The following is a 25679-nucleotide window of genomic DNA, read 5'->3' on the forward strand; positions in this document are numbered from 1 at the left end:
TTCTATGGTCTAGAGACCAGGGGTATTCAGGATCTGGAGCATGCTGTTTTTCTGTTCTACCTGATAATGAATTGTACACACCTGGTGTCCCACGTCTAAATCTGTCCCTGATTAGAGGGGAACAATTAAAAAATGCAGTGGAACTGGCTTTGAGGTCCGAAGTTGAGTTTGAGGGGTCTAGACGTACCAGTCTCATTCCCCTGCCTTAATCAGTCCTGTCAGCCAAATCCATGTTCACCTCTAAGGTCAGACCTACTGTAGCAGCCCTGCCTCTTCCCTAATGGCCTCATTGGCCTCAGATACAGTTTAATCAAGTTTGTCAGTCAATCAATCAAAAGCCCTTTTTACGTCAGCAGTTGTCACAAAGTGATTATACAGAAACCCAGCCTAAAACCCCAGAGAGCAAGTGACGCAGAAGCACAGTGGCTTTGAAAAACTCCCTAGAAAGGCTGGAACTTAGGAAGAAACCTAGAGGGGTGGCCTGTCCTCTTCTGGCTATGTCGGCTGGAGATTATAAGAGTACATGGCCATTAAGGCCAGATCGTTCAGTAGTTTGAGAGAGTGGTTAGGGCCCTTAGCAAGCACTAGGGCATTGTATCAAACTAATCCCATTTTCAAAAAACAACCTGATGAATGGATGGACAGTTGTATATTCATAGGATTTTAACCAATCAGGTTGCTTTGGCTAGTCTGTGCTGGGAAGAGCGAGCCATATGATTACAGTTCTTAAAGGCCCAATGTAGAGTAAGCCTGTAATCTGGGACCTGGGATCCTTTAGGAACACGCTTCCCAAACCTTTTCACTCATGCCCCCCTTTCATCATTGGGGAATATCCCGCATCAACGTTAGCTGACATGAGCTAGATGGTCAACTGGACATTTCTGACAAGTTATAAATAGCTCTCTATGATTGACATGACGAGGAATATTGCTGTTGCACTAACCACTTTTGAAATTGCACCTTGTGCATTATATTATTACAACTTTCAAGAGTAAATTCAAAGCCTGACTGAGTTCCACAGTTTGGGAACCACTGCTTTAGGAGACAGACCGGGAGGCGTGGACGTAATCCTATTCAGACTACTGGAGTTTAATTCATTTGGAGGGAAGAAGGTTTGGGATAATGTTCCCAATCCCAGAACTGAAAGTGGTCCAGGCACAAAGTGTGATACTGTATGTAAGAGTGTAACAGGGAATAACAGCTCTGCTATGAAAGGTGGTTGTAGTAAATTATTGAAGTGTGCTTGCATTAGCTAAGGCACCATTGTGTATGTTCTGTCTGAATGTGGTCATGTCTGTGTGATGGTAACAAAGTCTCTTTCTACTACTCAATGAAGTCTAAGAGTGACTTTTATCTGTGAGACCGTTCTCTCTCTCTAACTGTGTCCCTCTCGCTCTTTCTCTCTCTCCTCCAGGGTCATGCGGCCCCGGTGCTGTATGCAGTGTGGGCTGAGGCAGGCTACCTGAAGGACAGCGAGCTGCTCAACCTCCGTAAGGTCGACTCCATCCTGGAGGGACATCCTGTGCCGGTAAGAACAGGAATAGGAAGTGACCTATCAATCCACAAGACACAACCCTGTTTGGTTCACAAATAACCTCTTAACTCTATTAACGCAGAGTGTCACTCTTCCACAAGCCTGGTTTATCTTTAGCCCTTTGTTCCTCACAAACCCATTCATCCACTACCGCTTGTTATCTGTGGTCTCTTATGAACTACAACTAACAGGGTCAAATTTGTCCTCATTTCCAAAGCCAGACATGTCCCTTTTTCAGGGCACTGGTATAGCTGGTATAGTCTGAGCACACAAGACCCACTATGTACTGTGGTGTAGACTGTATGTCACAAAGATGTGTTTGTGTGACAGAGACATGCGGTCCCAGGCCCTGTGTCTGAATGCACAGTAATTTCACAGTAATGCCATGCTCTGTTCACACACACGAGTAGCCCACTGATTCCCTCAACTAAGATTCAGTGCCTATTCACCTAATACTTACACATTGATTTGCCCTGTTGAGCAGTTACCATGAGCACTGAATGAATATGTATGTTTAGGAAGTGTGTTTGAGAGGAAGTGTGTGTGTGTTTTGTGAAAAGTATCTACCTCAAATACCTTCCACTTCTACACATTGATCTGGTACAGGTACTCCCTCTATATAGTTCCACATTGATCTGGTACTGGTACTCCCTCTATATAGCTCCACATTGATCTGGTACTGGTACTCCCTCTATATAGTTCCACATTGATCTGGTACTGGTACTCCCTCTATATAGCTCCACATTGATCTGGTACTGGTACTCCCTCTATATAGCTCCACATTGATCTGGTACTGGTACTCCCTCTATATAGCTCCACATTGATCTGGTACTGGTACTCCCTCTATATAGTTCCACATTGATCTGGTACTGGTACTCCCTCTATATAGTTCCACGTTGATCTGGTACTGGTACTCCCTCTATATAGCTCCACATTGATCTAGTACTGGTACTCCCTCTATATAGCTCCACATTGATCTGGTACTCCCTCTATATAGTTCCACATTGATCTGGTACTGGTACTCCCTCTATATAGCTCCACATTGATCTGGTACTGGTACTCCCTCTATATAGCTCCACATTGATCTGGTACTGGTACTCCCTCTATATAGCTCCACATTGATCTGGTACTGGTACTCCCTGTATATAGCTCCACATTGATCTGGTACTGGTACTCCCTGTATATAGCTCCACATTGATCTGGTACTGGTACTCCCTCTATATAGCTCCACATTGATCTGGTACTGGTACTCCCTATATATAGCTCCACATTGATTTGGTACTCCCTCTATATAGCTCCACATTGATCTGGTACTGGTACTCCCTGTATATAGCTCCACATAGATCTGGTACTGGTACTCCCTCTATATAGCTCCACATAGATCTGGTACTGGTACTCCCTGTATATAACTCCACATTGATCTGGTACTGGTACTCCCTCTATATAGCTCCACATTGATCTGGTACTGGTACTCCCTGTATATAGCTCCACATTGATCTGGTACTGGTACTCCCTGTATATAGCCCCACATTGATCTGGTACTGGTACTCCTTGTATATAGCTCCACATTGATCTGGTACTGGTACTCCCTGTATATAGCCCCACATTGATCTGGTACTGTACTCCCTCTATATAGCTCCACATTGATCTGGTACTGGTACTCCCTGTATATAGCCCCACATTGATCTGGTACTGTACTCCCTCTATATACTGTAGCTCCATTCTTGTGGATTTAATTGTATTGTATTAAGCATTTCACAGTAAAGTCTACACCAGCTGTATTCGGTGCATGTGACAAATAACATTTGATTTGTATATGATCATGTGCGTGCCAGAGACTGAATGTGGGTGTGTTATCACTGAGTAGCTCATCTTTGTTTGCAAATAGATGTCTGTGCAATGTTTAACGGCATAATTTCTGCAATGTTTGAGTTTGTGTAATGTGTCTTTGATGGTGTAATGCATGTTTATGCATGTTGTGTGTGCTGCCACGTGTTTGTGTAGTGTCTTAAGATTTGTGTATGTTTACGTGTGTTAACAGAAGCAGCAGTTTGTGGATGTGGCCACCGGCTCTCTTGGACAGGGTCTGGGTGCTGCCTGTGGGATGGCCTACACTGGGAAATACTTTGACAAGGCCAGGTGAAATACCATTCTCCCACACACACACACACCTCGGCACATAATATGGAATTTAGCACATGACTCCATTAGATGCTTAACACCTTTCTAAGTTCATGCTTTTGTTGTGTGATCGTACGCTGTCTGGCTAAACCAGAACACAGACAGATCGACCAACACACAAACACAAATAATGACATGCATTGGGAATATACAAAGGGGAGTATGCACAAGGAAATATGTGCAATTAGATAAATCAGACACACCTACTATGAACATGCACAGTGATACTTTCCAACACATAGGCATAAAGAGACCCATTCATAGACAAAGCTTGCATGTACACAATACACACATCTATACTCATGTTGCAAACAGTAAGAAGATCTGACGTTTCACCTCCTGTCAGGAGAGTAGACGCAGGCTGACAGCCATAGCTGATCTTGTATGTGGTGTCGTGGAGACAGGCTGGCTGGCTGTTTCATCACTGAATATGGTTTGGAAGCCAGCGTCTTTGTTGTGAGAAACGAGGTCTGTTCTAGAACGGCCACGTGGCAACACTGGCAAACAATGGAGCCTGGAATGCTGTCTATGGCAATCTGCATATGACAAGCAGATTCACCTTCATATCTGAATCCATATACAAATCTATAACAGTAGGATAGCTGGGCTGTACTTTGGGGTTAGGGAAATACTTTAAAATGGTTTATTAGAGATACTGGGATTTTTTGTTGTTGTTGCTATTCTCTGGTTTCATTTTTTGTCCGTATAACAGAGCAGTCTGACGTATAATGTATACGTGTGATGGGTTGGTTGCGCCTTCTCTGCATTTTGTGTTCAGTCAATTTTTCTGCTCTAATAATCAGGGCTGCGAGAGAGCCGCCATCTTCTCCCTCTCTTGCTCTTAACCCCACCTCTCTTCTTTTCTCTCACTACATCCCCTTGCTCTCTTCCTTGCACTCTCTCTCTCACTCGCACGTTCTCGCCTGCTCTCGCACGTTCTCGCCTGCTCTCGCACGTTCTCGCCTGCTCTCGCACGTTCTCGCCTGCTCTCGCACGTTCTCGCCTGCTCTCGCACGTTCTCGCCTGCTCTCGCACGTTCTCGCCTGCTCTCGCACGTGCTCTCTCCCGCTCGTGCTCTCTCCCGCTCGTGCTCTCTCCCGCTCGTGCTCTCTCCCGCTCGTGCTCTCTCCCGCTCGCGCTCTCTCCCGCTCTCTCGCGCTCACTCTCTCGCGCTCACTCTCTCCCGCTCACTCTCTCGCGCTCACTCTCTCGCGCTCACTCTCTCGCGCTCACTCTCTCGCGCTCACTCTCTCGCGCTCACTCTCTCGCGCTCACTCTCTCGCGCTCACTCTCTCCCGCTCACTCTCTCCCGCTCACTCTCTCCCGCTCACTCTCTCCCGCTCACTCTCCCCCGCTCACTCTCTCGCCCTCGCTCACTCTCTCGCCCTCGCTTTCTCTCTCGCCCTCGCTTTCTCTCTCACGCTCGCTCGCTCTCTCACCATATCCCGCTCTCTTCTCGCTCTCTCTCGCTCTCTCTCAATTAAATATCAATTCAATTTAAGGGGCTTTATTGGCATGGGAAACACGTTTACATTTGCCAAAGCAAGTGAAATAAACAATCAAAATTAACAGTAAACATTACACTCACAGAAGTTCCAAAATAATAAAGACATTTCAAATGTCCTATTAGGTTTATATACAGTGTTGTAATGATGTGCAAATAGTTAAAGTACAAAAGGGAAAGTAAATCAACATAAATATCGGTTGTATTTACAATGGTGTTTGCGTCATCAAACCATTTGTCATTGTTGTTAATTTTCTTAGGTTGTCTGCTTGCAATTTTTTGATTTGATAGGGAAGCTGAAAGGTCAAATATACTGTTTAGGATTTCTACTGCCAAGTTTAAACCTTCACTATTACAGTGGAACATTTTGTCCAGGAAATTGTCTAGAAGGGATTGAATTTGTTGTTGCCTAATTCTTTTTTGATAGATTTCCACACTACTTTCCTTCCATCTATAGCATTTCTTAATATTATTCAGTTACTTTGGCTTTGATGCCTCAGGATTGAGAGAAACTCTGTTCAAGTAGTGTGCTTTTGTTGTGATCTGATAGGGGTGTCAGTGGACTGACTGTGAACTCTCTGAGAGCGTAATACTCAGTCAGTTAGGAAAGCTAAGGCTAGATTTTTTAAACAGAAATTTGCTTCCTGTTGCACTAATTCCAAAACGTTTGGGGCACTGTAAAGTCCATGGAGAATAAGAGCACCTCTTCCCAGCTGCCCACTGCACTGAGGATAGGAAACACTGTCACCACCGATAAATCTACGCTAATCGATAATTTCAATAAGCATTTTTCCACGGCTGGCCATGCTTTCCACCTGGCTACCTCTACCCTGGCCAACATCTCAGCACCCCCTGCAGCAACCTGCCCCCCCCCCCCCCCCCTGCTTCTCCTTCACCCAAACCCAGAGAGATGATGTTCTGAAAGAACTGCAAAATCTGGATCCCTGCAAATCAGCTGGGCTAGACAATCTGGACCCTCTTTCTAAAATGATCCGCCTAAATTGTTGCAACCCCTATTACTAGCCTATTCAACCTCTCTTTCGTATCGTCTGAGATCCCCAAAGATTGGAAAGCTGCCGCGGTCACCCCCCTCTTCAAAGGTGGTGACACTCTAGATCCAAACTGTTACAGACCATTTAGAATCCCACCGTACCTTCTCCACTATGCAATCTGGTTTCCGAGCTGGTCATGGGTGCACCTCAGTCACGCTTAAGGTTCTAAACGATATCATAACCGACATCGATAAAAGATAGTACTGTGTAGCCGTCTTCATCGACCTGGCCAAAGCTTTCGACTGTCAATCACCGCATTCTTATCGGCAGACTCAATAGCCTTGGCTTCTCAAATGATTGCCTCGCCTGGTTCACCAACTGCTTCTCAGATAGAGTTCAGTGTGTCAAATCGGAGGGCCTGTTGTCCGGACCTCTGGCAGTCTCTATGGGGGTGCCACAGGGTTCAATTCTCGGGCCGACTCTTTTCTCTGTATATATCAATGATGTCGCTCTTACTGCGGGTGATTCTCTGATCAACCTCTACTCAGACGACACCATTCTGTATACATCTGGCCCTTCTTTGGACACTGTGCTATAACAAACCTCAAAACGAGCTTCAATGCCATACAACACTCCTTCCGTGGCCTCCAACTTCTTTTAAATGCTAGTAAAACTAAGTGCATGCTCTTCAACTAATTGCTGCCCACACCCTCCTGCCCGACTAGCATCACTACTCTGGATGGTTCTGACCTAGAATATGTCGACAACTACAAATACCTAGCTGTTTGGTTAGGCTGTAAACTCTCCTTCCAGACTCACATTACGCATCTCCAATCCAAAATTAAATCTAGAATAGGCTTCCTCTTTCGCAACAAAGCCTCCTTCACTCATGCCACCAAACATACCCTCGTAAAACTGACTATCCTACCGATCCTTGACTTTGGCGATGTCATTTACAAAATAGCACCCAACACTCTATTCAGCAAACTGGATGTAGTCTATCACAGTGCCATCCGTTTTATCACCAAAGTCCCATATACTACCCACCACTGCGACCTGTATGCTCTCGTTGGCTGGCCCTCACTACATATCCGTCGCCAAACCCACTGGCTCCAGGTCATCTATAAGTCTTTGCTAGATAAAGCCCCGCCTTATCTCAGCTCACTGGTTACCATAGCAACACCCACCCGTAGCACGCGCTCCACCAGGTATATTGCACTGGTCATCCCCAAAGCCAACACTTCCTTTGGCCGCCTTTCCTTCCAGCTCTCTGCTGCCAATGACTGGAACGGATTGCAAAAAATCTCGGAATATCTCACTCTAACATTAAGCATCAGTTGTCTGAGCAGCTTACCAATCACTGTACCTGTACACAGCCAATCTGTAAATAGCACACCCGACTACCTCTTCCCCATATTATTACTTGCCCTTTTGCTGTCACCTCCATGTACAGTGCCTTGCGAAAGTATTCACCCCCCTTGGCATTTTTCCTATTTTGTTGCCTTAAACTGAAATAAAAATAGATTTTGGGGGGATTTGTATCATTTGATTTGCACAACATGCCTACCACTTTGAAGATGCAAATAATTTTTTATTGTGAAACAAACAAGAAATAAGACAAAAACGGAAAACTTGAGCGTGCATAACTATTCACCCCCCCAAAGTCAATACTTTGTAGAGCCACCTTTTGCAGCAATTACAGCTGCAAGTCTCTTGGGGTATGTCTCTATAAGCTTGGCACATCTAGCCACTGGGATTTTTGCCCATTCTTCAAGGCAAAACTGCTCCAGCTTCTTCAAGTTAGATGGGTTCCTGCTGGTGTACAGTAATCTTTAAGTCATACCACAGATCCTCAATTGGATTAAGGTCTGGGCTTTGACTAGGCCATTCCAAGACATTTTAAATGTTTCCCCTTAAACCACTCAAGTGTTGCTTTAGCAGTATGCTTAGGGTCATTGTCCTGCTGGAAGGTGAACATCCGTCCCAGTCTCAAATCTCTGGAAGACTGAAACAGGTTTCCCTCAAGTATTTCCCTCTATTTAGCGCCATCCATCATTCCTTCAATTCTGACCAGTTTCCCAGTCCCTGCCGATGAAAAACATCACCACAGCATGATGCTGCCACCACCATGCTTCACTGTGGGGATGGTGTTCTCGGAGTAATGAGAGGTGTTGGATTTGTGCCAGACATAGCGTTTTCCTTGATGGACAAAAAGCTACATTTTTGTCTCATCTGACCAGAGTACCTTCTTCCATATGTTTGGGGAGTCTCCCACATGCCTTCCGCTCAGGAAGAAGACGCGTTCTGTCTCCTAGAGATGAACGTACTTTGGTGCGAGAAGTGCAAATCAATCCCAGAACAACAACAAAGGACCTTGTGAAGAAGCTGGAGGAAACAGGAACAAAAGTATCTATAATATCCACAGTAAAACAAGTCCTATATTGACATAACCTGAAAGGCCGCTCAGCAAGGAAGAAGCCACTGTTCCAAAACTGCCAAAAAAAGCCTGACTACAGTTTGCAAATGCACATGGGGACAAAGATCGTACTTTTTGGACAAATGTCCTCTGGTCTGATGAAACAAAATAGAACTGTTTGGCCATAATGACCATTGTTATGTTTGGAGGAAAAAGGGGGAGGCTTGCAAGCCAAAGAACACCATCCCAACCGTGAAGCACGGGGTGGCAGCGTCATGTTGTGGGGGTGCTTTGCTGCAGGAGGGACTGGTGCACTTCACAAAATAGATGGAATCATGAGGATGGAAAATTATGTGGATATATTGAAGCAACATCTCAAGACATCAGTCACAAAGTTAAAGCTTGGTCGCAATTGTTCTTCAATGACCCCAAGCATTCTTCCAACGTTGTGGCAAAATGGCTCAAGGACAACAAAGTCAAGGTATTGGAGTGGCCATCACAAAGCCCTGACCTCAATCCTATAGAAATGTTGTGGGCAGAACTGAAAAAGCGTGTGCGAGCAAGGAGGCCTACAAACCTACAGACTCCGTTACATCTGCTCTGTCAGGAGGAATGGGCTTAAATTACTTAAAAATCATACAATGTGATTTTCTGGATTTTTGTTTTAGATTCCGTCTCTCACAGTTGAAGTGTACCTATGATAACAAATTACAGACCTCTACATGCTTTGTAAGTAGGAAAACCTGCAAAATCGGCAGTGTATCAAATACTTGTTCTCCCCACTGTAGGTAGCACACATGAGGACAATTTTCTGTTGATCATTTCCGTATTAATTTCTAGCCAGATGTAAAATGTTCCTGTTTTGACTAATTTAATAGAATGGGTTAGGTCTGCTCTATACCAAATTAGCATACCCCCTGAGTTTCTTCCCTGTTTCACACCTGGTAGTTTGGTGGATGGGACTACCACCTCTCTGTAACCTAGAGGGCAACCAGTGGGTCTGTCTCCTTTATACCATGTTTCTTGTAGGATAACAATGTCTCTATTTCCAATTTCTTTGATGAAGTCTGGGTTCCTGCTATTTAGGTGAAAGGCAGATGACCTCAGGCCTTGTATATTCCAGGATGAAATAGTAAAATCATTGTGTTCCATAGTGTCTAGTGTTGGTTTTGTGTGGTTTAGGCCCTGACCATCACAGTAGGTGTGAGCGGAGCATGTTGAGCATCTGATACATACCTCTTAGGTTGCAGGATGGGACTTGGGCGGGTGTAATACTGGGGGTTGGGCCTGTTGCTCTGCTCACTGCCAGGCCGTATGTCCTTCTGTTTTGTTGAGTTCCTTGCCGCAGGGGTGGAGGGCATGGGGTGTGCAGAAGGAGCATAGGTCTGATATGAAGGCGCCTATATAAGGTGTGGCCAGGGTTTGCTTGGGGTGGTCTTAGCTGGTTAGTGTGTGGCTGGTGATGCTGTAGTCTGGGTGTAGGTCCTTGGCGTGGGTTCTCTCAGTGCTGGTCCTTCAGGAGGGGTCTTGCAGGTCTGGAAGGAGTGTCCATTACTCTGTTGCTCCTCTGTGAGGTGCTGGGGCTATGTTTGAGGGTAACGTCCTGGCTTAATTTGTGATTGCTACCTTGTAGAGGTGGACCTGGTTGTAAAGGCTGTTCAAGTCCAGGGTGGAGTGGTGGGCCAGGTAGACATTAGGTTTTGAGGCCCGGTCTCGCGAAATGCTTGCATTCACCCGCTGTATGGTTTGAAGAAGAATGCAAAAACCTAAGAAAGTAATTGAGAACCTATCCAACCAAAAACATAGAGACCCAGAAAACCTGAGTCTACGCCTTCACTATGGGGAATCCCTAAAACAATACAGAAATACACTACGGAAAAAGAAGGAACAGCATGTCAGAAATCAGCTCAATGTAATTGAAGAATCCATAGACTCTAACCACTTTTGGGAAAATTGGAAAACACTTAACAAACAACAACACAAAGAATGATCTATCCAAAATGGAGATGTATGGGTAAACCACTTCTCCAATCTTTTTGGCTCTATAACGAAGAACAAACAGCAAAAACATATACATGATCAAATACAAATCTTAGAATCAACTATTAAAGACTACCGGAACCCACTGGATTCTCCAATTACCTTGAATGAACTACAGGACAAAATAAAAACCCTCCAACCCAAAAAGGCCTGTGGTGTTGATGGTATCCTCAATGAAATAATAAAATATACAGACAACAAATTCCAATTGGCTATTCTAAAACTCTTTAACATCATCCTTAGCTCTGGCATCTTCCTCAATATTTAAAACCAAGGACTGATCACCCCAATCCACAAAAGTGGAGACAAATTTGCCCCCAATAACTACCGTGGGATATGCGTCAACAGCAACCTTGATAAAATCCTCTGCATTATCATTAACAGACACATACATGTCCTCAGTGAAAACAATGTACTGAGCAAATGTCAAATTGGCTTTTTACCAAATTATCGTACGACACACCACGTATTCACCCTGCACAAACTACTTGACAAACAAACAAACCAAAACAAAGGCAAAGTCTTCTCATGCTTTGTTGATTTCAAAAAAGCCTTTGACTAAATTTGGCATGAGGGTCTGCTATACAAATTGATGGAAAGTGGTGTTGGGGGAAAAACATACAACGTTATAAAATCCATGTATACAAACAAGTGTGCAGTTAAAATTGGCAAAAAAACACATTTCTTCCCACAGGACCGTGGGGTGAAACAGGGATGCAGCTTAAGCCCCACCCTCTTCAACATATATATCAATGAATTGGCGAGGGCACTAGAACAGGCTGCAGCACCCGATGATCTGGTGCTTCTGTCACCAACCAAGGAGGGCCTACAGCAGCACTTAGATCGTCTGCACAGATTCTATCAGACCTGGGCCCTGACAGTAAATCTCATTAAGACCAAATAATGGTGTTCCAAAAAAGATCCAGTCGCCAGAACCACAAATACAAGTTCCATCTAGACACCATTGCCCTAGAGCACACAAAAAACTATACATACTTTGGCCTTAACATCAGCGCCACAGGTAACTTCCACAAAGCTATGAGTGATCTGAGAGACAAGGCAAGAAGGGCATTCTATGCCATCAAAAGGAACATTAAAATTTGACATACCAATTAGGATCTGGCAAAAAATACTTCAATCAGTTATAGAACCCATTGCCCTTTATGGTTGTGAGGTCTGGGGACCGTTCACCAACCAAGAATTCACAAAATGGGACAAACACCAAATTGAGACTCTGCATGCAGAATTCTGCAAAAATGTCCTCCGTGTACAACGTAAAACACCAAATAATGCATGCAGAGCAGAATTCGGCCGATACCCACTAATTATCAAAATCCAGAAAAGAGACATTCAATTCTACAACCACCTCAAAAGAAGCGATTCCCAAACCTTCCATAACAAAGCCATCACCTACAGAGAGATAAACCTGGAGAAGAGTCTCCTAAGCAAGCTGGTCCTGGGGCTCTGTTCACAAACACAAACAGACCCCACAGAGCCCCAGGACAGCAACACAATTATACCCAACCAAATCATGAGAAAACAAAAAGATAATTACTTGACACATTGGAAAGAATTAACAAAATAACAGAGCAAACTAGAATGCTATTTAGCCCTTAACAGAGAGTACACAGTGGCAGAATACCTGACCACTGTGACTGACCCACACTTAAGGACAGCTTTGACTATGTACAGACTCAGTGGGCATAGCCTTGCTATTGAGAAAGGCCACCGTGGGCAGACCTGGCTCTCAAGAGAAGACAGGCTATGTGCACACTGCCCACAAAATGAGGTGGAAACTGAGCTGCACTTCCTAACCTCCTGCCAAATGTATGACCATATTAGAGATTACACAGATCCACAACGAATTTGAAAACAAACCTGATTTTGTGACCTGTTGCCACAGGAAAAGGGCAACCAGTGAAGAACAAACACCATTATAAATACATCCCATATTTATGTTTATTTTCCCTTTTGTACTGTAACCATTTGCACATCGTTACAACACTGTATATATACATAATGACATTTGTAATGTCTTTATTCTTTTGGAACTTCTGTGAGTGTAATGTTTACTGGTCATTGTTATTGTTTATTTCACTTTTGTATGTTATCTACTTCATTTGCTTTGGCAATGTTAACATATGTTTCCCATGCCAATAAAGCTCCTTGAATTGAATTGAATTGAATTGAGTGCGTCTCTCTCTGGGAATGAGTAATTAGTGAGTGAGTGTGCTCCAGTGCTCAAGAACAGCTTGTCAAAGTGAGCTACTGTAGCATCCAGCCCCAACCGTGACTTGTCTGTATGTATGACTGTTTTAATTAAAGCAATCTTCCTATTACAGTCCGTGACCCCAAAATCCACAGCCCTACATGCATAGGCCAGGGTCCCAGATAAAGAGAGTGTTCTATGAATCAAATGAGTGAATGTGTCAGATACACTTAGCAGGAGGATTAGCAAGTGAAAATGCCACATCATTACAGCTTTAAAGCCTCACGCTTACAGTACCCTGTTTAATTCACTGTGTTTATTTGATTTAGTAAATGGACAGTTTGAATATGATTATCCATGCTTTAGCTAAACAAAATCAAAGCAGAACGTAAAACAATTTGGCGCAGGTTCAGGAGGGTGTTTTTAAGACATTTCCCATTCATTGGTTCTATGTAAGCCAGACGAGCCTGAGGGCTCAGTGTGAGGTGTCAGTATGATGTGTTCTCTTCTCACCTCTGTAATATTCTCACCTGGCGAGAGGAGAGAGTGAATGAATGAATATTGGTTAATCTCAATTATGTACCTGTTTTTTAAATAGAAGCTTAAGTTATAGGTTAAACTGCATGGTTATCCTGGCACATGTTACAAGGGGCACTCAAAACCCGGCCTTATCCGGCCAGTGCCGGCCAGTGCTTTAGACCTGCAGCAGCCCAGTAATCCCTCAGAATGTGTAGGATACGTTCCCCAGTGTGTGTTGTTTTAAGCCACACACACACTCACCGGTATGCACATTTGAAGGGTTACCTCAGATCCCCTCCGTCACAGCTTTTGACTTAATAAATAGCTCTTTAAACAGTGTCATTCCTCCACAGCAATAGAACAACAGTCATTTATCCATTCATATTTAGATTTCTACTTTTGCCCTTCATTACCATATAATTAATGAGTTATATAATCACCATTATCATCAACTCATGTTTATAGCAAGCAGTCAGTCAACACACTGATATTGTATCAAATAACATCATGTAGCCAATTAGATTGTGTTGATTTGATTCAAATTGAATTGCAGCTCAGAGGTTTAAACAGTGTTTTGGTCCAGGGAAGTCTGTCTTTGTGTAGTGCGAGGTGCTGCGGCGAGAATAACCGGGAGAGTGGATGTTAAGCGGGATCTGGACCAGGTGTTTTGTGGGTCCCTCTGGGCTCTGGAATGCTTTTTTCCCCGGGCGGTCTGGCTCGGAATCCGTGCCATAATGCGCCATGTCTCAGTCTATCTTCTCGCTTTAATGACAATGTGTCTATTTGAGTGGAAAGCTGTCAGACCCTGTTACCATGCAGGATGATTGGAGCTCCGAGCCAAGGGTGGGGTCAACTGTTCCTGTTCGCTCTGTGCGGGGAGGGAGGCTCATTTTTAAGATGAAGGGAGGGGGTTGTGTGGAAAATGTTATTCTGCGAGGGGAGGCAATTGTGAGGGAGAGATTATTATTATTGTTCTGCTCTGTTGTGTTGCGTTTCATCCCATTAGCCATTAGGTGGCAATCAAGTGGCAATGAATTGAAAGTTGTGGGTTAGTCATTTATATTAGTCATAACTTGTTTATTACTTTTTATGAAAGCTTAGCTGCTGTGATGTTGCAAGCCTCTAATTGTCTGTCTGTTTTTCCCTCTGTCTGTTTGTCCTTCTGTAGCTACAATGTGTACTGCCTGCTGGGTGATGGGGAGATGTCTGAGGGCTCTGTGTGGGAGGCCATGTCCTTCGCCTCTTACTACCAGCTGGACAACCTAGTGGCCATCCTGGACATCAACCGTCTGGGTCAGAGTGACCCAGCTCCCCTGCAGCACCATGTGGAGAAGTACCAGAAACGCTGCGAGGCCTTTGGGTGGGTACTGGGAGAAAGCCTAGAAAATGTGTGGCCTAGAGACCATGATTATGAGCCTGAGCGTGTAAATTACTCCCACTAGGTATTGGCACCAGTAAATTAAGTGTGTGTGTGTAGGTGGAATGCCATCATTGTGGACGGGCACAGTGTGGAGGAGCTGACCAAGGTTCTGAGCCAACCCCGTCACCAGCCCACCGCCATCATTGCCAAAACCATCAAGGGCAAGGGAATCTCAGGTACCTACAGAAACACACACACATTTCTACAGGTACCCAACCCCATGCTCCTCTATAGGTACATGTACTGATACACTAGTACAGACAGGTACACCCAGAGACTAACCAAGCCCTAATACTATGCCAGCAGCAGCGCCTTTCATGCATACACAAATGTACCAGCACAGCTTCATTGTGATACTGACAGACTCCCCTCTACCCTTCACATTCAAACATATCTGTGGTGCTCCGGAGCTGCTTTGTCATGAATACCTACTACCAGACCACACTAATCCTAAAATCACAAAGGTTTAGTCTGTGCCTGTCCCTTAAAATGGGTAAAGTCTAATAGACCCAACTCAGCCCTCCTGTCTTTTCTATGAAGGGCACCTAAACCTATGGTAATCTAGGCAGTGTTTTAGAGCTTCTGCTGCAGCAGCCTAGTAATCACTCAGAATGTGTAGTATATACTCAGATCACTGGCCTTTGTCTGCCTATTGTCATAAGCATATGGCTTTTGAAGTGGAACCCTGACCTATAGAATGGTATTTGATGACCACACGTGTAAGGCTTTGTGATGAGAGAGAGGAGTGTTGAGCAATATGTAACTTATGACATTTTGATACTGATATCATGTCAACTAGATATAAAACAAAAGCAGATTTCCTCCAATTTTTTAATTGCTGATATACTAAAGGTATATTTGCTATGCGTGAGGAAGTGTGCCATCTCTGATAAATGTCTCTGTGTGTGTCTCTGTCTGTGTATGTATTTCATCATGTTCTTTGTGTGTGTTGTAGCTGCAGAGGACAAGATGGGCTGGCATGGGAAGCCCCTGCCCAAGGAGATGGCTGAGGGGGTGATGAAGGACATCCAGGCGCGCATCATGAACACCACCAAGCGCCTGTACCCCGCAACGCCCACCGAGGACTCACCGCCAATCAGCCTGCGCAACGTCCGCATGCCCAATGCACCCAACTACAAACTCGGAGAGAAGGTGTGTGTGTGTACGTGCGCGTTCATCTGTGTACTTGACAGAAAGAGCAAGAGTGTTTGAGAGAGATCCTTTAAGTCCTGGAACAAGACACGGAAAATGTATATAGACTTGCTCATGACCAAGACAGATAGCATGAATGGTGGTGGGCTGCTATATTGAACTGTGTTTTAAATGAACTAACCCATTGGTTGTGTTTGGCTGCAGATTGCCACGCGGAAGGCCTATGGCATGGCTCTTGCTAAGCTGGGCCGCTACAATGAGCATGTGGTGGCTCTGGATGGAGACACCAAGAACTCCACCTTCTCTGAGCTCTTTAAGAACGAGCACCCCGAACGCTACGTTGAGTGCTATATCGCTGAGCAGAACATGGTAAGCTCAGCTGACACCCAGTGCCACATATCTGACCTGAGTCTAGGTCTAGTAGGGTGAACAAAAGTGTACTGATCACAAAATCTTTTTAAAAAGTACTAAAAAACAATGATAAGCTGTTGTTGATAGCACTATGTGACGTCAACCCAAAATGACCATCAAAGTTCCATTCATACTGTAGGCCTACGTCTTTGTATTTGAACCACTGTAGAATGACAAACATTTAATTCCACTTTATCCATCACTATAGTCTAAAGCGGCTTTTTCTGCTTCTTTCCACCCTTATATCTAAATTATTCACCTCTGACACACACAGTATCACACACCTCTGATACCCCCTCACTTCTAGGGCATGAATCCTTCTACTCCTCCTGCCTGGTTGCCTAAGAGACCAGGTCCCTTATCCACAAAGTGTCTCAGAGTAGGAGTGCTGATTTAGGATCATTTTGGCCTTTTAGATCATAATGAATAAGATTGGACAAATCCTAGATCAGCATCTACTCTGAGACGCTTTGTGGATATGGGCCCTGACCTCCTCATCATTAGTAATGTCTCTGCTGTATTCCAGTAGAAGTTCTTTGAGGCATCATTAGCAGGTTTAATGAAGCCGTGTTGTGGCCTGTGTCTCATTGTGACTCCCACACAGACAATAGAGGAGTCAAATATAGTTCTGATGTTATTTAGATGAATTAATTACCCAAGTCATGCTGTCACATCAGATATGAATATTGTTAAGGGATTGGGGCATTTAATGCTCTGTTGGCTTTCAAGTATCTTGTTGGTCAGTGACAACAATGATGCTCTATGCTAGCTGTACTTAATGTAGATGGTATTGTTTAAACAAGTGTATTTTATTGAGTAAAAACTCTCACTGACAATGATTGTTTTTAACTACTCACACAGGCCCCATCCCCTTAGCAGGGCCTCATGGGGAACAGGGGAAAGGGCTTTCTCAGGGCTAACAGGAAATGAAATGGCTCAAACATCACATTTCTCCCATATGAATTGTAAGATGATGGCTCCCTCCTTTTGTGTCTAAGGAATGTGAGACACAAGTTACTCAGGCTTTTACTCTCCTTTACCTATCCTCTCTCTCCTCTTCTGTCAGGTGAGCATTGCGGTGGGCTGCGCCACGCGGGATCGTAACGTGGTGTTTGCCAGCACCTTCGCCACCTTCTTCACACGTGCCTACGACCAGCTCCGCATGGCTGCCATCTCTGAGAGCAACATCAATCTGTGTGGCTCCCACTGTGGCGTGTCCATCGGTCAGTCCGCCCACTGACCTTTGACCACCCCCCCACCCCCGGTGACCTGTCTGTGTAGTAACCCGTGACTTCCTCACTGTGATCCTAACCTGACGTAGCTCTCAGCGCTTGTTCCTCTTGGACCGATTCAGCCCACTGCAGAAGACTTATCTCACTGTCATACAGTGTTAACACAGTGCTTCCCCTAACACTGTTTAGTCGAGGAAGGTCTTTGCCTTCAGTTGGTTTTGATTGCAAATTTTTGTAACACTCTTGCAGTGGGTTGAATCGTTTCCTTGTAGTTGGCCTCACGTCTTGTAATCCTGTATTATTTCCTGAATCCTGAATTTAGATTTTGTTTCTTCACATCTTCCGTCCATCTACTACTGTATCAGTGTGGCTCCGGCCAGCACTCGTTTCCTCCCTCCCCCTCTCTCTCTCTGTGTCGTGGTGGTGGCGGGGCGGCCAGGTTTCCTTTTGGTTCCTCAGGTACATTGCATGCCCACGCCGACTCGCCCCACTGAACGCATGCCAGTCCTGTAGATTTTACTTTTAGCCGCCCCATACACCCCAAATGCTATTGTGTGTGACTTGCATGCGTGTTTGTGTGTATGTGTGCATGTGTGTGTGTTCTAGGAGAGGATGGACCTTCTCAGATGGGCCTTGAAGACATTGCCATGTTCAGAGCCATTCCCACGGCAACTGTTTTCTACCCTAGCGACGGTGTCTCCACTGAGAAAGCTGTGGAGCTGGCTGCCAACACAAAGGTACCCAGCACACAGGTTGACATTTATTGTCATGAGTTTTGTCCTGGAGGCAAAACCTAAACCATATTGTAGTTATATTGTAAATTGCTATATTGTAAAAATTAATGAAAACAAACATGTGCTTTTTGGTCTTAATTTAAGGTTATGGTTAGACAGAGTTAGCAGTGTGGTTATGGTTTGATTTAAAATCTGATTTGATCAATTACAATTTTATTTGTCACGTGTTGAATACAAATACTTAATTATGAGCCCTAAACCAACAATGCAGAGATCTTGAAAAAGTAAGTAAGAAAAATTTGCAAAAAAACCTCTAGGAAATATAGTAACACATTAAAATAACAACAACAAGGCTATATACCAGGAGTACCGGTACCGAGTCAATGTGCAGTGGTACGGATTAGTCGAGGTAATTGAGATAATATGTACATGTAGATAGGGGTAAAGTGACTATGCATAGATAATAAACAGAGATTAGCAGCAGCGAGAGTGTGTGTGTGTGAAAATTGTTAGGGCCTGGTATAGAGGTCCTGGATGGCAGGAAGCTTGGCCCCAGTGATGTACTGGGCCGTACGCACTACCCTCTATAGCATCTTACAGTCGGATGCCAAGCAGTTGCCATACCAAGCGGTGACGCAACCAGTCAGGATGCTCTCGATGGTGCAGCTGTATAACTTTTTGAGGGGGAATAGGTGTTGTCGTGCCCTCTTCATAACTGTGTTGGTGTGTTTGGACCATGATAGTTCCTTAATGATGTGGACACCAAGGAACTTGAAGCTCTCTACCCGCTCCACTACAGCCCTGTCAATGTGAATGGGGGTGTGCTCAGCCCTCCTTTTCCTATAGTTCACGATCAGCTCATTTGTCTTGCTCATGTTGAAAGAGAGGTTGTTGTTGTTGTCCTTGCACCACACTGCCAAGTCTCTGACCTCCTCCCTATAGGCTGTCTCATCGTCGTCGGTGATCAGGCCTACCACCGTTTTGTCATTGGCAAACTTAATGATGGTGTCGGAGACGTGCGTGGCCACTCAGTCATGGGTGAACAGGGAGTGCAGAAGGGGACTAAGAACACAGCTGGTCAGCGCATGCGCTGAGTACACATCCTAGTAATCTGTCTAGCCCTCCGAACCTGTGTAACAGATGTGAAATGGCTAACTAGTTAGCGGGTACGCGCTAATAGCGTTTCAATCGGTTACGTCACTTGCTCTGAGACTTGAAGTAGGGTTTCCCCTTGCTCTGCAAGGGCCGCGGCTTTTGTGGAGCGATGGGTAACGATGCTTCGTGGGTGACTGTTGTTGATGTGTGCAGAAGGTCCCTGGTTCGCGCCCGAGGTCGGGGCGAAGGGACGTAGTAAAGTTAAACTGTTACACCTGCTTAATGGTCTTACTCACATCGGCTACATACAGTTATGATCACACAGTCTTCCAGAACAGCTGGTGCTCTCATGCATGGTTTCGTGTTGCTTGCACAGAAGCTAGCATAGAAGGCATTTAGCTTTCCTGGGTTTCCATTTATAATTTGTGAAGTTTGCAAGCCCTTCCCCATTCTACGAGCATCAGAGCTGGTGTAGTAGGATTCAATCTTAGTCCTGTATTGACGCTTTGCCTGTTTGATGATTTGTCGGAGGGTTTATCAGGATTTCTTATAAGCGTCCGGATTAGTGTCCCGCTCCTTGAAAGCGGCAGCTCTAGCTTTTAGCTCAGTGCAGATGTTTCCTGTAATCCATGGCTTCTGGTTGGGATTTGTACTGTACGTAAGTCACTGTGGGGACGACGTCGTCGATGCACTTATTAATGAAGCCGGTGACTGATGTTGTATACTCCTCAACACTATTGCATGAATCCCGGAACATATTCCAGTCTGTACTAGCAAAACAGTCCTGTAGCTGTGACTTTGTGGCTGTGCCAGCTAGTAACCACTCTGCAGAGCTGCCTCCAGAACAATATTCATAACAAAATATACTAACCTGCACCCAGAACCCTCTCTATCACATCTGCCTCATGCTATGTGCTCACTTTACAATATCTTTGGTTCACACAGCTGCTGAGTATGGCTGAGTCGCTGTTTAATAAACCTGTCTGATAAATGACAAGGTAATGAAAGTCCAGAGGCTGATTGACATGTTTCATCTCTGTTTCAGGGTGTGTGTTTCATCAGAACCAGTCGCCCAGAGAACACTGTTCTTTACAACAGCAACGAAGACTTCCATGTGGGACAGGCGAAGGTATGGAGACAATGATATATGAGATGTACTATACACAATGTCTAATGAAAGTCTTACAGTATATCACTTTCTTATAGTACTAACATGCTTGCTAAATGATTTTAAATAGAAATATGCCTAGATAATAGAAACCTCCATCCCATGTCCGTCAGGTTGTGTACAAGACCAACGATGATCATGTGACAGTGATCGGAGCAGGCGTGACCCTACATGAGGCACTGGCAGCTGCTGAAATGCTAAAGAAAGGTACAGAACAGTCATTTCGGGAAAGTTACATAGATCCTTCACTGGAACTCAATATTCTATATTCTACATTAGCTGTCAGGAAATGTGCTCGTCACCCAGGGACTGATGGACATCAACGTCATCCGAGTAATGCACGCACACACACACACACACACACATGCACACGCATACTGAGACTTTGTTGTGAGACTTGTCCCACTAAGGCATTGGACCATTCATCATGATCTGGGGTTAAATGTCAACCGTGGTGGCTGATGGTGGCACTCTATTAATAAGCATGTGCACCCCAACAACAGATTCAGAGTACTTCTTGCATCTTTCTCTAGCACTGTAGAAGTCTGTTGATTCATCTCTATTGTTTATCTGGTGTTGGCTGAATAGATGAAACACCATAGTTCGAACTGAAGAAATTTGTACTACGAGTATTGTATAACATGCTCTGTTTCTCTCTCAGAGAGGATCAACATTCGAGTGATTGATCCTTTCACCATCAAGCCTCTGGACTCCAAGACCATCATCGAGCATGCCAAGGCCACCAGGGGCCGCATAGTCACAGTAGAGGACCACTACTACGAGGGTGGGTACTCTGCACACACAGGCTGCTTTCTGAACTCAGGTTATCTTATTCCAGTGGAATACAATATATAGCACTGGGCACTGAGGTATGCAGTTTTAGATAGTTATGCAGTTTTAGATAGTTATGCAGTTGTGAGACATTCATGTGATTTGTATCAGTTGTTAAATCTCTAAGCCTGCAGACTAATTATTTCTCTGAAATTGCGAAGTGTCAAGACTGCAGTATTTGAGCATGTGCAGGAGGAGGAGAAGAGACTATCAACCCTCAATGTTTTTTTAATTTCAGCTCTGCTCTGGCCATTGGGCATTCACTGACCTAGATAACAGCAAGTCCAAAAATGTGTGGGTGTTTATTTTGGCACAGTTGCCTTATTTGTCCCTTGGTATTTATACTGTCTGTTGAAGGAACTAAACAAAGAAAAGAATAAGCACAGCCGTGCCACAGTCAGCATCTTAACATTAACTAACCCCCAACCAGCAGAAGCCATGCCCTGACAACCCCCACCCCCATTCCCTGTCTACACATGAGCATGAATAGTGCATTATGACAGGTGTGCATGCACGGGCGACGTGGGCGGGCTGGGCGTCCACTCAAAGCCATAGGGGGTGGGAAGACGGTGTGTGAGGGAGAGGAAGGGGGGAGGCTGTGATAGGGGGCTTAGAGGGGGCTATATGGAGAGGCCCAGGCTTCAAGGACCCCCATTGTGCAGATGGCTACTAAAGTAGAGTGGAGGAACGCCCTCTCTCGCACCCGGCCCCCCTTCGCCACCGCCGGCCTGATGGTCAGTCAATGAGAAGGTGGTGGCTGGCCTGTCAGGGAGGATCAAGACTCAGTGGGCTGTGGAGGTGACAGTGTTACAGTGTCAGTGAGGTGGAAGACAAAGATGATGTATAGATCGGACTGACTGGCCAGCTACTGTACATTCTGTACAGCACAGTGGGGCTAAACTGCACAAACAAAGACAGCTCAGCAAGACAGGCTCAAAGGAGTTAGAGGAGGAGAGTGGATGTGACATATGAAGTCTTAGGACAAACTTCTGCACAAATACTAAGACCCAGAAAATAGAACTCTGCACTCTTGCATTTTAGGTTTTATTTAGTTGTAAAAAGGCTGTATAGATGTGATTGACTGACATGTGGTTGTAATTCTTTAGGTGGCCTGGGGGAGGCGGTGTGTTCTGCCGTGGTGAATGAGACCGGCTTCAACGTGCACCGTATGGCCGTGGCCCACGTCCCCCGCAGCGGCAAACCCACTGAGCTCCTCAAGATCTTCGGCATCGACCGTGACGCCATTGCGCAGGCTGTCCGCAAGATGCTCAGCAGCTCCGCCAACGCCAAATAGACCACTACCAGCGCCACTGCAACATGCCGTTGTCATGGAAATGTCAACCCGAAAACACTTCTGGCAACACCTGCTCTCCGAGAATAAGAATCAAAGGATTCTAAAAAAGCAAATATGGTATTTCTGTTAACTGTCATTGATGTGGTTTTGACCCTTCACCCATTGAGTTGGCCCCTTGTAAGTTCAGTACTCCACTCCCCCACAATAGACCCCATCCTAGAGAAAGTAATGAGAACTGCTATAGTCTGAGTGAGGTGAATGTTTTTTTGAAGAAAAAAAATGTCTGATTCTCTCACATTTTGATGCGACACACCCTGTACCCCGCGTGAGCGAGTGTGTGAGTGGACATGGGTCTGGCGTAGAGCACTGTTTTTAACCCCTCATCCTGACTGGGACTTCACACCAATAAAGGAATGGTTTCTTCACACCCCTCCAGTCTGATAGTTGTTTCATACGTATTGACTTGTTCTTTCATGATTTCATGTCCATAATCAAATACCATCATACACACACCTACACAGCATAGCCTACATGGCAACACACAGACACAGAAAAGAGACAGAATGCGATCGGACCATCATCTATATGGCCTTCACATAACTCTAACAGAATTTCCACATGGACAGGGATATTGGAAATGTAGTCAAAGTCTACTGGAGGACAATTTATTCTTAACTAAGCCAAAATAATTTATAGCTGAATTTATCTATTACAAAAATAAAGAAAACTAGATGGAATATGGAGAAAAATGCACCAAAATCTTCCTGCATCTCCAACACAGGAACGCTACCAAAAATAATTAGCAGAAACTCGTTACTAAAGAGAGTCATCCATGATTCTCCGAATTATATTTTAAAAGAGGAAGCTTAATATTTTAAGCAGATGTTCTCTTTTCCATCTCATTCTCACCCTCTGAATGACGATTACTTTAAGGAATTTTTTTCAAATAATACAAAAAATGAAAAATTAACAAATGCACAAAAAGATCAGCGTGAAGGCCAAATTACAGAGGAATAACGGTTTGAGGCTATTAAGTCCTTTGTCTGGAATAACCTCAGGGCTTGATGGCAAACCGGTAGAGGTAAATCAAGCCTTTTTGTATATTCTCAAAGCTTAATCATTAGCTTGTTTTACTACTCCTATAGAAATGGTAGTCTGTCAGGTACTCAGCAGGAAGGTCTGATTTCTCTATTATTAAAACAAGACCCAGATGGCAAATATAAAGACCCAGTCTATCTAAAAAACTGGAGGCCCCTTACACTTCAATGTTGTGATGCAAAAATACTAGCGAAATGCATAGCCCTCAGAATTATAAAGGTTTTACCAGGTATTGTTCATCCTGATCAGACCGTTTTTTACATGGACAATACATTGGAGATAATATACGACAACTACTAGAAATAATAGAACACCATGAAACATCTAAGAAGTCAGGCTTGGTATTCATATCAGATTTTGTAAAGGCCTTTGATAAAGTAAGACTGGATTTTATTTATAAATGCCTGGATTTTTTCTATTTCGGTGAGTCTCTTATTCAATGGATAAAAGTAATGTGTAGCAACCCCAGGTGCAATAGCGGTTTCTTCTCAGAGAGTTTTAACTGTTGGAGTTAAACAACGGCGTCCACACTCATCATATCTATTCATTATGGCCATCGAAATGTTATCAAAACCTCTACGGGATCGGTCCCCCCCCGTGGGACAGTTGCGCTACATATATGACATATATGATATGGGCAGAAAGCTTAAATTCGTGTTAATCTAACTGCACCGTCCAATATACAGTAGCTGTTACAGTGAAATAATACCATGCTATTGTTTCAGCACAATTATGAACTTGAAAATGTATTGATAAACCAATTAGGAACATTTGGGCAGTCTTGATACAACATTTTGAACAGATATGGTTAGTTGGATCAGTCTAAAACTTTGCACATACACTGCTGCCATTTAGTGGCCAAAATGTAAATTGTGCCTGGGCTGGAATAATGCATTATGGCCTTTCTCTTGCGTTTCAAAATGATGGTACAAAAAAAATAATATTTGTATTATCTTTTACCAGATCTAATGTGTTATATTCTCCTACATTAATTTTGCATTTCCACAAACTTAAGTGTTTCCATTCAAATGGTATCAAGAATATGTATATACTTGCTACAGGTCCTGAGCTACGGGCAGTTAAATTTGGGTATGTCATTTAAGGCGAAAATTGAAAAAAAGGGTCAGATCCTAAAGAGGTATTAAAATCAGATCAAATAACAACATTAGATGATTAGAAATCCAAGGCATAAAAACATAGGTATCCATGTAACTAGTCCGCAAGCGAGATCCCTGCAATGTCTCATTGAAGATCTAGTTCACTTTTCTGGCCTCTCTGAATTTGAACCTAATTATGATGTGTAACATATTATGTATTGGATCTTTAGAAAATACAACTTTTACATTACCCTGCAGTTTACCTATAAAATGGGCTGATGGTGAAGTAGACATAATTGGTATTCATATCACAAAATATATAAATGAGCTCTCCACAATGAATTTCAATAGAAAACTTGTAAACATAGACAAGATCCTGCAACCATGGAGAGGTAAATACCTGTCTATTTATGGAAAAATGACACTGATTAACTCCTTAGTCATATCTCAATTTACTTATGGCGCTTCCTACTCCTTATGATTCGTTTTTCAAATCATATGAGCAAAAAATATTTAGCTTTATCTGGAATGCTAAGCCAGACAACATAAAGCGTGCCTATCTATATAGTGAATATGAACTGGATGGTTTGAGATTAAATATAAAAGCACTAAACCTCTCTTTAAAAGCTTCACTTAAACAAAAGTTTTACTTGAACCCAAAATAGTTCTCAAGTAGATTACTAAGAAAAGCTCACCCATTGTTAAAAATTGCCTTTTTGCCGATTGCCATGTCTCATTTTTGATTAATTAGA

General features: G+C 44.0%; 1 protein-coding gene across 2 annotated transcripts in view; it reads left to right on the plus strand.

Moving 5' to 3' along the window:
• The window catches only part of LOC120061284 (transketolase-like), a 30617-nt gene extending 7455 nt beyond the window's left edge, over positions 1-23162 (plus strand). For both annotated transcript variants that reach the window (XM_039010988.1, XM_039010986.1), the window contains 12 exons: positions 1415-1528; positions 3576-3673; positions 14564-14755; positions 14873-14991; positions 15771-15967; positions 16172-16336; positions 17445-17601; positions 18217-18347; positions 20485-20568; positions 20721-20814; positions 21269-21391; positions 22545-23162. In XM_039010988.1, the coding sequence (XP_038866916.1) occupies positions 1415-1528; positions 3576-3673; positions 14564-14755; positions 14873-14991; positions 15771-15967; positions 16172-16336; positions 17445-17601; positions 18217-18347; positions 20485-20568; positions 20721-20814; positions 21269-21391; positions 22545-22732 (1662 nt within the window). In that variant the 3' untranslated portion in view covers positions 22733-23162. The remainder of the gene's footprint in view (positions 1-1414; positions 1529-3575; positions 3674-14563; positions 14756-14872; positions 14992-15770; positions 15968-16171; positions 16337-17444; positions 17602-18216; positions 18348-20484; positions 20569-20720; positions 20815-21268; positions 21392-22544) is intronic.
• The last annotated feature ends 2517 nt before the right edge of the window (positions 23163-25679 follow it).

Source organism: Salvelinus namaycush, chromosome 16, assembly GCF_016432855.1.
Source record: "Salvelinus namaycush isolate Seneca chromosome 16, SaNama_1.0, whole genome shotgun sequence".
Classification (NCBI taxonomy): domain Eukaryota; kingdom Metazoa; phylum Chordata; class Actinopteri; order Salmoniformes; family Salmonidae; genus Salvelinus; species Salvelinus namaycush.